Source organism: Paramisgurnus dabryanus, chromosome 8 (assembly GCF_030506205.2).
Source record: "Paramisgurnus dabryanus chromosome 8, PD_genome_1.1, whole genome shotgun sequence".
In the NCBI taxonomy this organism is placed as follows: Eukaryota; Metazoa; Chordata; class Actinopteri; order Cypriniformes; family Cobitidae; genus Paramisgurnus; species Paramisgurnus dabryanus.
The window spans coordinates 466366-478978 of record NC_133344.1 but is presented as its reverse complement, the minus strand read 5'-3'; the positions used below and the strand labels follow the sequence as shown (position 1 = coordinate 478978).

Sequence of the window (12613 nt, the reverse complement as noted above, 5' to 3'; positions counted from 1 at the left end):
TGTCCTGTCTCTGTTCTTGTGGTGCCGCACGAAGTCAAGCACATTAAGGGCGAATTCAAAATGGCATTTTTGCACCATCGAAGGGGACATAAACATTCGCCTCAGACAAAGAGGAAACGACGTTGTTCTGCTGTATTCGCCAAGTGTATTTTAATCGGCCACACTATGAAACACAATTGCATAAAAAAAAAAAAATGTTCCAGAATTTAAATTCCTCCAGAATGCACACATTAAGAACTTGGATCTTCGAAGGGAATAGGGATGATCACTTCCGATTGGTATTCGCCCCAATGTCTGTGTGTGAGTACAGTGTGGCAAGTGTAAAGGAGTTTTTTTGTTTGTTTGTTTTTTATTGAGTAGAAAAATATACGGAGAAAGAGCATAGCATACATTTTATTCAAAACAAAGTATGGTGTTAATTGGACATCGGGCATTTGAAAATAATATCATAGTGCTTTAAACATGTTAATGACTTTTTGTTTTTTAACAATTTTAGAGAAGAGATAAAACATTAGAATTCAGCTAAAAACACCTTGAATATTGGGGATGAATTTAAATATTTTTGTTTATGTATATAGAATTTAGCCTGCAATATGAATAAATTAACGATATACTCAAGATCTTTGTTAGCATTGTTTTCATAGTGTACAATGATATCCTTTAGAGAAAAAAAAATGTATCCTTTACTTTACTAAAAATAAAGGTTGCCAATTCTTTTTAAAACACTTGGGTAATGTTACAATAAAAAAATACATGTGTTAACACTTCAATATCAGAATATCTTGAAATTATTGACTTAACAGGGTAAATGGTATGCAAAACTTTAAAATGTATTTCTTTAGTTTTGTTATTGATACAATATTTAAAGGGAATTAACCAAGCTGTTTTCCAATTAATATTCTCGATAATAGAGTACCAAAATAATTTTCCTCTGGGTATTAATTTATTTTGATTTTGTAATATATAGTGCAGATATGTTTGTTATTGCTTTTTTATCAGTCAGTAGAAGGCCATTTAAAATTAATTTTGGTTTTATTGTCACTTTAGAGTTATAGAGAACATGACTTTTAACAAGATGAATAAGAGTAAGAGGAATAGCTTTACTGACTGAATTAAATTCCTTGAAATGCACAGGGAAATTGTGGATTTGCATAAATTGTTCATACGGTAAAAGATTCCCATAATTATCAAACATATTCATAAGATAATTAATATCCCTTTTAAACCAATTTCTTAAAAATAAAGATTTATTGCCAGTTGTTATAACTATAGTTTTTGGAACTGACGCTAAAGATCTTCAGAAACAAAATCACCAGCTTTATTTATTTATTGGAAAATAACAGAAAAAGTACAAAAATAGTAAAACATATTTAGAAAAAAGGCCATCTGCCAATCTTATAGTCTTTTAAACAGCACACATCAGTAAGATCATGACTGATGGTGTTTAGAAATCAATCATCTTATGAATGAAGTTGAACTCTTTTTCATTATGTTGCCTTAAAAATACAAATTATGTTCCAAAGTGAAACAATGTTTGTCAAATATGTTGTGTAGAAACATTATCAGTCTTGAAAAAGATTCAAATAAAACAGCTGAATATAGCTGAGTTAAATCCATTTAAAGGCAGTTTACACACTCTCAGACGGTTCAGCTCTTGCTCCACAAGGGTTTCAGAAAAGTGACATCACTATGACCTCTGACCCTTTGATTCATGGACATCTTCTTGCTTCAGTTTCAGTCTAATACTTCCACTTGATGCCTTCACATGCTCATGTTTGTGTAGAGAAATCAACTCTGTGCCAGAACATAAAACATCAAAGGTAAAAAAAACGGACCCAGTCGTTTTTCATTTGGTTTACCTCTTGGTCCAAAAAGGGTTTAGGTGTCTTAAAGAGGACTGAAGTAGATGAAGTAAGATCTAATCTGAATTTGAGCCAGGGCATTCATATAAAACCCTACTGTTCTTATAAGAACTGAAGATCACCTGTTCAGCACATAGAGGAAGAGACCGGGCTCATCTGACAAATCCCTGCAAAACAACAACAAGCAGTTTTATTATCAGAAGCAACACAGCCGTTTATTAGATAAGATAAGACTTTATTAATCCCTAGATGAATCACAGCAGTAATAAAAACAAGTGATAGTAGTAATAAAAAACACAGGGATATACATTTAAAAGAAAAATAGGTGGATACATACAGACAGTATATAATATATACAGTTTACATAATAGACACTATATATCGCACAAACACCATATTAAGCAAAGTTTTAATGTCCATCCATATTTATTTTACACTCTTTTTATTAAGATACAAACAGGAAATATGTAAACAAAATTAAAAACAAAACAATTTTCAGAAGTAAATGTCTTCAGCATCAGTCTGTATTTAGTGTTGACCTCTCTCGGCACTGAACACATCTTGAGCTTTTTTGAGGAGACTGAAGTCCTGAAGTCATTGGATTAGAATTAGAAATTAGGATTTAATTTCATTTAGGTTTAAAAGATCCTGCAGCTGCCCGCTTTTGCTCAAGTGGAAGTGGAGTTAACCCTACTTGCACAGTACTGTATGTGTGTAAATATGGGTGGAGGTTATATGTTGTATAGTCCATGTTAAAGGGGACATGAAAATCTGACTTTTTCTATGATTAAGGGCTAGGGTCCCCTGTGTTTCTATTAACCAAGAACAGTGGTTCCCAAACTTTTTCAGCGTGTAGCCCCCCTTGTGTACGATGCATTCCTTCGCGGCCCCCCTTGTGTACGATGCATTCCTTCGCGGCCCCCCAAAGAAAATTTGTGACAAAAAACTGTTCTAAAACTCAACATTTTAATAAAATAAACATTAAATTATACAAAAAAGTAGTGCTTTTGGTTAGTAGCCTTATTTTTTTTAGGTTTAATCATACAGAATTCATGATAAATTAATGTATTTCATAAAATGTCTTAAAACTGGGGCCCCCCTGGCACTATCTCGCAGCCCCCCTGGGGTCCCCGGCCCCCAGTTTGAAAACCACTGACCTAGAAAATGTGAAAAAGATTAACCCAGTAACTTAAGCTGGGTACACACCACAAGATAATCGGGCTGAATTTGGGCCGATTTTCCCCCTCTAAGAAATCTTTTAGTGTTGCCCTAGCTTTAGTTTTGGTAAATCATTCTCTGCAAACATGTGAAAAAATAGCTCATTGAAATGTGGTTCCCCTTCGGATGTCAGAAGGGGATCAGCTCATTTGCATTTTAAAGGACACACCCAAAAGCGGCACATTTTCGCTCACACCTACAAAGTGGCAATGTTATAATAAATGAAACTCATACTCCGGGGACACCAAAGATTTATTAGACATCTTTAAAAAATCTCATATAATATGTCCCCTTTAAATATCTGCTCCTCTGTTAATGACAGCTCGTGCTTCACTCACCCAGAACCCCAGTGATAGAAAACTCTGTCCTGATAGTAGAGACACACGAAGAGCCAAACACTGATGGTCTCCAACCAGAAGATCACAAAGAGAAGCCAGATAGAAGAGAGAAGCAGCTCGCACAACATCCTGACTGATACACAAACAACAACATCATCACACACACAAACACACACACCCAGAGTGGTCAGAGGTTAATAAGATGATTGACAGACAGACCTGTTGATCGACTGAGGACAACAACAAACTGTCAAAGATGAATATCGATCACGAGCCTGTGCGCGTATCCGTACACATTCGCAACAACCGAAACTTTAATTAGTGAATCTATGATGACGGAAAAATTACTGTTTTTACAAACTCAACGAATTCAATAACAATGCAAGATCACGCGCAGCTTCACTTCCGGACATATTTCAAAATAATGTCAGCGACATCTGTAATAAAAGTCCCTTTAAAATGTCATGAAATTAATATTTAATGCAGAAAACTTTTTAAATTCCCCGAACTTTTGAATAATATACATTTTGAATTAATATACATATATAGTAAGTAAAACTAGTCGTTCTTTGTCCAAATTAAAGTAACAATTTGAAATCACAATATGGAGATTTATAATTATTTTTTTCAAAATTAAATACAAAGTTTATATACAATATGTAATAATACAAGTCACGTAGCAATAGTTCACGCTTTAAACACGATTTTTCAAAAACGATTTTTTTTTACCCGGAAGTGTATTTGTCTATAGAGGAAATGATGTAAACGCTACAGAAGCGCTGCTTTGTGAGGATTAGCTTCAGTTTAAAGTGATTTTATTTATAAAAGTTGAAATGTTAAATTAATTTTGTTCACACGAGTTTATTGATTAAGTTATTATTTAGCGACGCAGAGCAGCGGGAGCGCGCGTAGGGCGCGTTCAGGTGGGTCGTCTTTCATGATTCTCGCTCTTCTGTCTTGAATTTAATAACAAAACTACCACAAAACAGGGTGACGTGTTAGGGTTTATCACATTTACCACAGTGTTTTGGAGGTGTTCATATTAAAGTGTTTTTTATAAAGTCGCGTGGCTTTACTGTACGATACTGTAACTTTACTTCAGACCTCCCATATGTCTCAGATCTCTCTCATCTCTCTGACCTGATGTAAACTTTTAGCCAGTAAACTCAATATTAATTTATATTTTTATGATCTTTAATTAGATAGTGTTATGTTGTTTTAGTTGCAAGTTCGTTTAAGTTTATTGTACAAGTATGATTGAACCCACAACACGTGTATAACTAATACATGATGTAATGCATCAACAGATATAACACAATGGCAGTCAACTAAATGATGATCAATCTATAAATCTCTGTGACAGGTTGTTCTTAGTCTGATCTGACTCTGTGTGTTCTCTCTGTAGATTGACATCATGATCTGTGTGTGATTATCTCTCATGTATGGATGGAAAATCTTCAATAAATGTCAAATGACTCTAGGTTTGATTCATCGTTTCTTTTGAACACTGGATCGCTGCTGAATTTCCCCCCGCAGCCGTCATGTCTCTGCCTGAGGAAACAGGGGATCGTGGGAAAGAGAGAGAGCGTGGCGCTCGTCCTAAAGTGCGTCAGAGCCGGTCCGAGGAGAGAAGAGACGGGGGAAGGAGGAAGGGGGCGAGGGGTAAAAAGAAAAGCCACCCGTCACGGGACCCCGCCTCCGAGCGACCCATGAGCGACGGCTTCGAGTACGGAGATTTACTGAGCGGTCTACACGAATCAGGTGACTCTTCCTCTCCTGTGAGGGAACGCAGGAGGTGGCAGCTCCTGGGATCATCCGGATCTTTATCCGCCAAACTGTCGTTCGGCTCACCCTCCGCCGACCTCGGCTGTGACACAGAGAACAAACCCTCTGGTAGCGGGCGTACACTTCGGCAGAAAATCCAGGATGCGGTAGGACAGTGTTTTCCGATTAAGAGCAACAGCCAGGGCCTGTCTCAGCCTGTCTCAGCGACGGCCTCATCTTCGGCCTCGGCATCCAGACGTAAGATTCACCTGAGCGAGCTGATGCTGGACAGCTGTCCGTTCCCAGCCGGCTCCGACCTGGCCCAGAAGTGGTACCTCATCAAGCAGCACACGGCTCCCCTTTCTCAAGCGCCCATCCTGGAACCCTTAAGCGGATCGACCAGCACCTCGACGGTCGTCGTTGCCGCCGCCACCCCTGTGGAGGACGAGGAGGATCGTTTGCGTGAGAGAAGGAGAATAAGCATCGAACAGGGCGTGGAGCCGCCGCCCAACGCCCAGATCCACACGTTTGAGGTGACTGCCCAGATCAACCCCCTGTATAAACTGGGACCCAAATTGGCGCACGGAATGAACGAGTTGGCCGGAGATGAGCGGGCGACGCTCCACCAGCTGCTGCTGCAGAGTTGCTTGGACACCTTGGATGAGGTCGCCGCATCGTCCGGTGCCTCGGCCGACGTCGAGCTGGGCGCAGGTGCTGCGTCGCCCTCCGCCTGTTCTCTGACCGGGGCCCCTTTAGTTCAAATGGACAGTCCCAAATCACAAGACGGACAGCATCGCGTACACACGCAAATCGATTACATCCACTGTTTGGTGCCCGACCTGCTCCGAATCACGAACCTGCCCTGTTACTGGGGCGTCATGGATCGGTACCAGGCCGAGACGTTGCTGGAGGGCAAACCCGAAGGCACGTTTCTGCTCCGCGACTCCGCGCAGGAGGACTACCTGTTCTCCGTCAGCTTCCGGCGATACGGCCGCTCGCTGCACGCGCGCATCGAGCAGTGGAACCACAACTTCAGCTTCGACGTGCACGACCCCAGCGTGTTCCACGCGCCGACCGTCACGGGCCTCCTCGAGCACTACAAGGATCCCAATTCCTGCATGTTCTTCGAGCCGCTGCTGTCGAACCCCATCCACCGGACGCAGCCCTTTAGCCTGCAGCACATCTGTCGCGCCGTCATCAGCAGCCGCACCACGTACGACGGCATCAACGCACTGACGCTTCCCAATGCGCTGAAGGAGCACCTGAAGGAGTACCACTACAAGCAGCGCGTACGTGTTCGGCGTCTGGACACGTGGTGGGAATGAGAGATGGCCCGAACCTGGTGGACCGGGTTTCTCGCGTATGGTCTGGGTACAAAAGTGAATTGGTTATAGAGAACTCAACACAAATAAGTGTGTGCCTTTCTGATGCTACGTTCGACACGTCAGCACTGCAGTATTTATACAGCACCGAGTTTGTTTTTCTACGACATTTCTCCTTTATTTAGTGACATTTGGACCAGGTTCAGTTTCTTCTGTGGTTGATGGAGTTTCCACATTGCGTGCTTTTTAAAAGCAGACTGCAGACCTTGATCGTTCTTTCTAACATCTGTGCCGTGCAGGATCACACATTCCAGACAAACTCAGATGGTTGTAGTGATCACAGTTGGCTTGGCTGGATTAAAGTACACTGGAAACTGGTGCTAATGGTCATCTGGACTGGACTGTTTGTGTGCATTGTGATCAAGGGAAGTGAAGAGCATCTACATTAGCATTAGTTTGAATCCGGATTAGTTTGCCTGGTGTGAACAGAGCACTATTATGAATATTTACATGGACCAACCTCTGTAGCTCCGCCCTAATGTCTGCATCACTCAAAATACACTTCTGACATGCATGTTTGAGTTTAACCACACATTTACTTACACACAAAGATCTGGCACAGATTATCCTCTAAAGACTGACTGATATTTCTGCTATATGGTCATTGTCTTATGTCAGTGCTTTGATTCAGTTGTGAGGTGATGTGCCAGTGAAAGTGTGGCTGTATTTGAGAATGACAGAAATCTTTAAACTCTTTAGGGTTTATTTTCTATCACTGCACATCACGGATGAGTTGTATGTATGAATCAAGTATCTGTTTAAGGGAAACTTCATTCCACTCCGTATATTTTATTTCTAATTTATAATTCAACAATTTAATTAATCTTGTATTCCACTGTAATAAACACAATAAGAATGTAAATTATTCAAACTACTAATTTCAGGTTTATTGAAGTACTGAAAAGAAAATACCTGAGTCTTAAATTAAATGATGCTACTTCATATGCTTGTATGTAAGCAGACAGTGTTGACAATTTAAAGTGATTTCCAGAAGATGAAGGACCATCATGATGTCATAAACTTGTTCAAAACATCTCCTATTGCTCTTTTTTTACACTGATATTTATTTTCTGTGCTTAACATGCTTAGAGTTTCTGACATGCATTTCTTATATATTAAAACCAAGTGTGAATAATTTTATTGCAATGTACGGTGTAATAAAAGCACATATTAACAAACTGTTAACATTTTGTGTTTGTAAGTTTTAATAATTCAATGAAAAAAAAAAGGATTTATAAATACCACTTAATCACACAAAACTCGGTTCTTTTAATTGCAAATTGCTACTAAAGTTAAAAGTTAATCAGAGCAGGACACTACTTAAGTATTTTTACTTTCTACATAAAAGTACATTTTTAAGTATTCGTATTTTATCAGTGTTTTTCTTTAGAAAACATACATTTCAAAACTTATCATAAAAATTATCATAATTTTTACTACATTTCATAATTTCAAGTTTTTGGTTTATATTTAATATTTAAGTACATTAAAGATCTAGTATTTTTTTAAGTTTACTTAAGTAAAAAGTACTTTTGTACTTTTACTCAAGAAAGTAAAAGTACACAATTTTTATGTAATTATGTATTAAATCAAGTTAAATATGCAATATTAAAGGAATACACAGGATGATTCTATGCTTCAGAATGTAGTGAACATTTTTTAGTAAAGTAAAGACAAACACTGATAAAGCACAGATGCTTGGAAAATTTATTTAAAATACTTAAGTAGTGTCCACCTCTGAAGTTAATTGACTATCATCATCTACAATCCCGAAAAGTCGAGATGTTTTATTTTGTTCCCCGTGAGGTCTTTTACTGTGTGACTTTTATTTTGAAGCGCTGCTGCGGCGGCCGCCATGTTTGTCTCTGGTTGCTGTGTTGGAGACGCGGCGCTTCAGGTTTAAACTTTCTGTTTTCAATTGATGAAATTCTTTATAATGATTAATATTCATCATATTAATCTGATCTATAACCTTACAATAATGATTTAAAACTCTGCACCTCTGAAACAGCAAGGTAAGAGGTCGGGTATGGATTAAACTAATCGGTTTAACTGGTAAATAATAATTCTGTGTTGAATGTTGTACTCGCAGTGTGCTGTTTTTTTTCATGTTTTTGATATTTAGCTTTTAATTTTGCTTTGTAACAGAAATAACAAGATGAAGTACATACAATTTTATTGAATGTGTTATAATGTGTTTATATATCAAGCAGTGATTTGTGTTGTGAGTAATGGTAATTTGCTGACAGAGCTTGACATTATCTCTTGAGATTAATTAAAGACGCGTCACTTCATCTGCTGTCACCATGACAACCGCGGGGCTGCGCATCGGAGATCAGGTGGTGCTGGAGGAAGACTATGATGAAAACTACATTCCATCTGAACAAGGTACACACATACACACATACACACACACACACACACACACACACACACACACACACACACACACACACACACACACACACACACACACACACACACACACTAATGGTAAACAAACATCAAAATGAGCTAAAGTTTATTGTAAAGTTTACAGATTTTGTGGTAGTGTGTTTGTTTCAAATCTTTTAAATGTCTAAACATTTATCTCCATGTCTCTCAGAGATCCACGAGTATGCTGTCGAGATCGGCATTGATCCCGATCGAGAGCCAGAGCTGCTGTGGTTGGCCAGAGAGGGGATGGTAGCCCCACTGCCAGCTGAATGGAAACCCTGGTAACTACACACATACAGACACGCACACACATGCAGACGCACACAAACAGACACACAAAAAACATACGGACCTATGATACAGACAAACAGACACACGCACGCACGCACGCACACACACACACACACACACGGTTTTCATTAAATAAGTTTTCTATGAATATGTGAAGTGAGTGAATGTTTGTGTGTTAGTCAGGACGTGACGGGTGAAGTGTACTACTTTAACTTCTCCACGGGTCAGTCCACCTGGGATCACCCCTGTGATGAGCAGTACCGCCAGCTGGTGATTCTGGAGAGGGAACGAGCCCAACAGGCCAGAACTCTTCCTGCCGCTTCCGGCCTCGGTACAGGAAAGAAAGACAAAGAGAAGAAGAAGAAAAAGGAAAAGAAAGACAAGAAAAAGGAGAAGAAAAAAGATCTGGAGAGTTTGAGAGCTCCGGTGGTGAGTCTCATCAAAGTCACCAAACTTCTCAAACCAGTTTTCTCTGACCGGTCAATTTTCAGAGATTTATAAATATGTGTTTACTTTTTGACAGCTTACGGTGGTGAAATATGATGGAAACATCTTTAAAGTTTTGTCATTCAGTATGAATATATTCATCTTAAAGATATATAAACTAATGTACAGAATTTACATTTAGAAGAAATAGGCATTCAAAACTTACAGTATCTCACTTCTGCCGATACCAATCAATGATCTGTGTAACATCACTTCAGCTTCTCATCAGATTCGGGCTGTGAGGTAAACTAAACACTATTGGTTATTTTAAAAGGCTAAGGGACCGCTTGTTGTGTCCTTGCCCTAACTTCCCTCGTCAGTTAAAATAACATCAACACATTGAACAGAGCAGGAATCTCATTTATAAAACTTTGTGTAGGATCCTCATCCTTAATAAAAATGAAGATGCGCCCAAAAGCTAAAAATGACGTATGCCAAAAACGATTTATTTAGACTGATTGTTAACACCTTCCCAAAATCACAGCATGAATTAGTAGCCAGTAAGTAGGGTTTTGATTGTTTTATGTCTTTATTCATAAATATGTCCTCGTTGGTGTCAAATGACCTCTGCCAGTGATCGGACTTTTCTTTGTAAGCTTAGAATTTCTTCTCTTTATTTACATTGAACGGGTAAGTCCAAAGAGGCTTCCATGTTGTTCCGCCGTATTGATAAACTATAATAGCAGAGAGGGACAAAAAGCACTAGCCTACCAATGCGTTTCCACAACGCGTTTTCATTCAGAACACATGAACCAGCTGAAACAGACAAGGAGATCAGCGATTACATAACGACTACCGTAGTTGCAACACGCATTTGGAAAAGCGAGGCTCTAGAGAGTGCTGTTCATTTGAATGCAAAATACAATTTCACCACTAGATGGGGGTAAATCCTACTTATTGTCCCTTTAATAAATAAGACTCCAGCACATTTCAAAGCCATCTTACTGGATCTTTAAAAATCAGTGGACTTCTGTTGATTTTACTTTCCCTGTCTGTCTCTTAGGTAATGTCTCTTTCTCTCTCTCTCTCTCTCTCTCTGTTAGTTGTCAGGTCCTTTGGCTCCTATCCGGGGTCTGTCTGATGGTTCTCTCAGAGGATCTTTGGGCAGTCTTCAGCCTCTTAAAACATCTCTAGGGGTAACACAGTCTCAATCATGTGTCTTTAGTTTAGTTAAGTCATACACCGACATTAATCCTTAGCGTGTTTATCAGGGTGTGCTGGTGAACCCCAGTGCTGTTGTGAGCTGTAATGAGGAGAAAAGTGCTGAGGAAGAGACGGAGGAAGAGGTGTGTCTATAAAACACAAACCCATCATCACATACACTGCAAAAAATTACTTTCTTACTTAGTTTTTAAGAATATACACCTTGATTTAGATATGTGTAAATTCTAAGTAAGAAAGTAAATATTTGCAGTGTACATTTCCATTTTTAATTTTTTATAGATGAGACACACAGACCTCCACAGAAACTCATCTGTGTGTGTGCATGTGTATGCGTGTGTGTGTTTATGTGTGCGTTTATGTGTGCCCTTGTATGTGTATAGAGGCTGCGGGACTCAGGTGGGCTTCTGCGTAACCTGCATCTGGATTTGGATGCTCTAGGAGGTCTTCAATATGAGGTAAACATCAGAGCTCCTTCCCTGCTTTTACCTCAGGTCTCCTTACAAAGACATGGAGATAAGTGGTTGTTTTACACACACAAATAAATGAAGGTTGTGTGTTTGTGTGTGTGTGTGTGTGTGTGTGTGTGACAGGACAGTGAGGTCAGTGAAACCGTTCCTCCTGAAGAAAGAACAGAACCTGAGCTACAAGACTTGGCTTTATCTAGAGACCACAGTCTAGACGCCCCTGCAGAGGTACGGTTAGCGTCCGTCCGTCTGTCTGTCTGTCTGTCTGTCTGTCTGACTAATAAACCTGATGTTATTCCTCTCTTTTGTTCCTCTTATCTCTTTCTGTGCGTCTCTTGCTTATTAATAATTGGGCTGTTTGTTTGAGGTGAGGAATCTGCATGTCTCCTCACAACCCCTGTCTGTCTGTCTCTCTCTGACTTCATCCCTTCACTGTAAGGGCTCCTTGCGTGGATGTCACCTCCCCTCCGGACCACCAGGGGGCAGCAGGGAGTACAGCAGTGTCTCTTCCTGCCCTCCGACCCCAGATGCCGCGGTGTCCGGCGGTCGAGAGGACAAAATGAGTGACAGGAATAAAGGTGCACAAGAGGAGATGGAGTTGAAACGTGGAGATGAGGAAGAGAACGGCAAGAGCGATAGAGATGGAGAAGAGATCGAGGAACAGATAGAGCGATTCAGCAGTCCTGAGGATATTGAGAGAGATCAGACAGAGGACAGATCAGATGAGAGAGATCAGATTGTGAAGAGATCAGATGATAAGAAACAACAGGGAGTAGATGAGAGGGAAAGATCATACAGTCAGAGCGATCAGACAGAAGAGAAGTCAGAGGTAGAGAGACATCACAGAGAAGAAAGATTAGATGATGAACACGAACAGACAGAAAATAAAGGTGATAGTATGAGGAATGAGATCAGACATAGAAGAGAAGAGATGAATGAAAGTGAGAAACAAGATGAGAGAAACAGTGAGAAGAGTGTTTCATCTGTGGAGGAGGAGTGTGGAGAGAGGGATGAAGAAGAACAGAGTGATACAGATGACTGCAGGAACACAGACATGGACACATCAGAACACATGGAAGAGACTCACGAGGACACACAGGTTCAGTGTTTAGACCATCAACCCACAGCAGACCTCAACGATTCCCCTCGTGAGACGGACAGCAAACATCTGAAGAGGTCACACAGAAGCTCAGGGATGAATTCTGACC

General features: G+C 40.0%; 2 protein-coding genes and 1 long non-coding RNA gene across 4 annotated transcripts in view; 2 read left to right on the top strand and 1 right to left on the bottom strand.

Moving 5' to 3' along the window:
- Positions 1-1309: 1309 nt before the first annotated feature.
- Positions 1310-3863, bottom strand: LOC135770619 (uncharacterized). Of its 2 annotated transcripts, XR_010542726.2 has the most exons (4): positions 3638-3863; positions 3419-3547; positions 1985-2029; positions 1310-1794 (listed from the first exon to the last, which is right to left on the bottom strand). It is a non-coding gene; the product is annotated as an uncharacterized lncRNA (long non-coding RNA). The 2 variants fall into 2 exon arrangements; XR_010542725.2 differs by having other exon boundaries at positions 1310-2029; positions 3638-3862.
- Positions 3864-3988: 125 nt separating this feature from the next.
- On the top strand, positions 3989-7749 carry socs9 (suppressor of cytokine signaling 9). Its single transcript, XM_065280255.2, has 2 exons — positions 3989-4341; positions 4824-7749. Exon 2 carries the CDS (start codon positions 4960-4962, stop codon positions 6505-6507), a length of 1548 nt encoding a protein of 515 aa, XP_065136327.1. The 5' UTR covers positions 3989-4341; positions 4824-4959; the 3' UTR covers positions 6508-7749.
- Positions 7750-8399: 650 nt separating this feature from the next.
- LOC135770615 (uncharacterized) overlaps positions 8400-12613 on the top strand; it is a 10985-nt gene continuing 6771 nt past the window's right edge. The window contains exons 1-9 of the mRNA XM_065280254.2: positions 8400-8579; positions 8835-8952; positions 9170-9281; positions 9471-9720; positions 10821-10913; positions 10989-11063; positions 11322-11396; positions 11532-11633; positions 11845-12613. The exon at positions 11845-12613 is cut by the window's right edge and continues 107 nt beyond it. Of these exons, the coding sequence (XP_065136326.1) occupies positions 8871-8952; positions 9170-9281; positions 9471-9720; positions 10821-10913; positions 10989-11063; positions 11322-11396; positions 11532-11633; positions 11845-12613 (1558 nt within the window). The 5' untranslated portion in view covers positions 8400-8579; positions 8835-8870. The remainder of the gene's footprint in view (positions 8580-8834; positions 8953-9169; positions 9282-9470; positions 9721-10820; positions 10914-10988; positions 11064-11321; positions 11397-11531; positions 11634-11844) is intronic.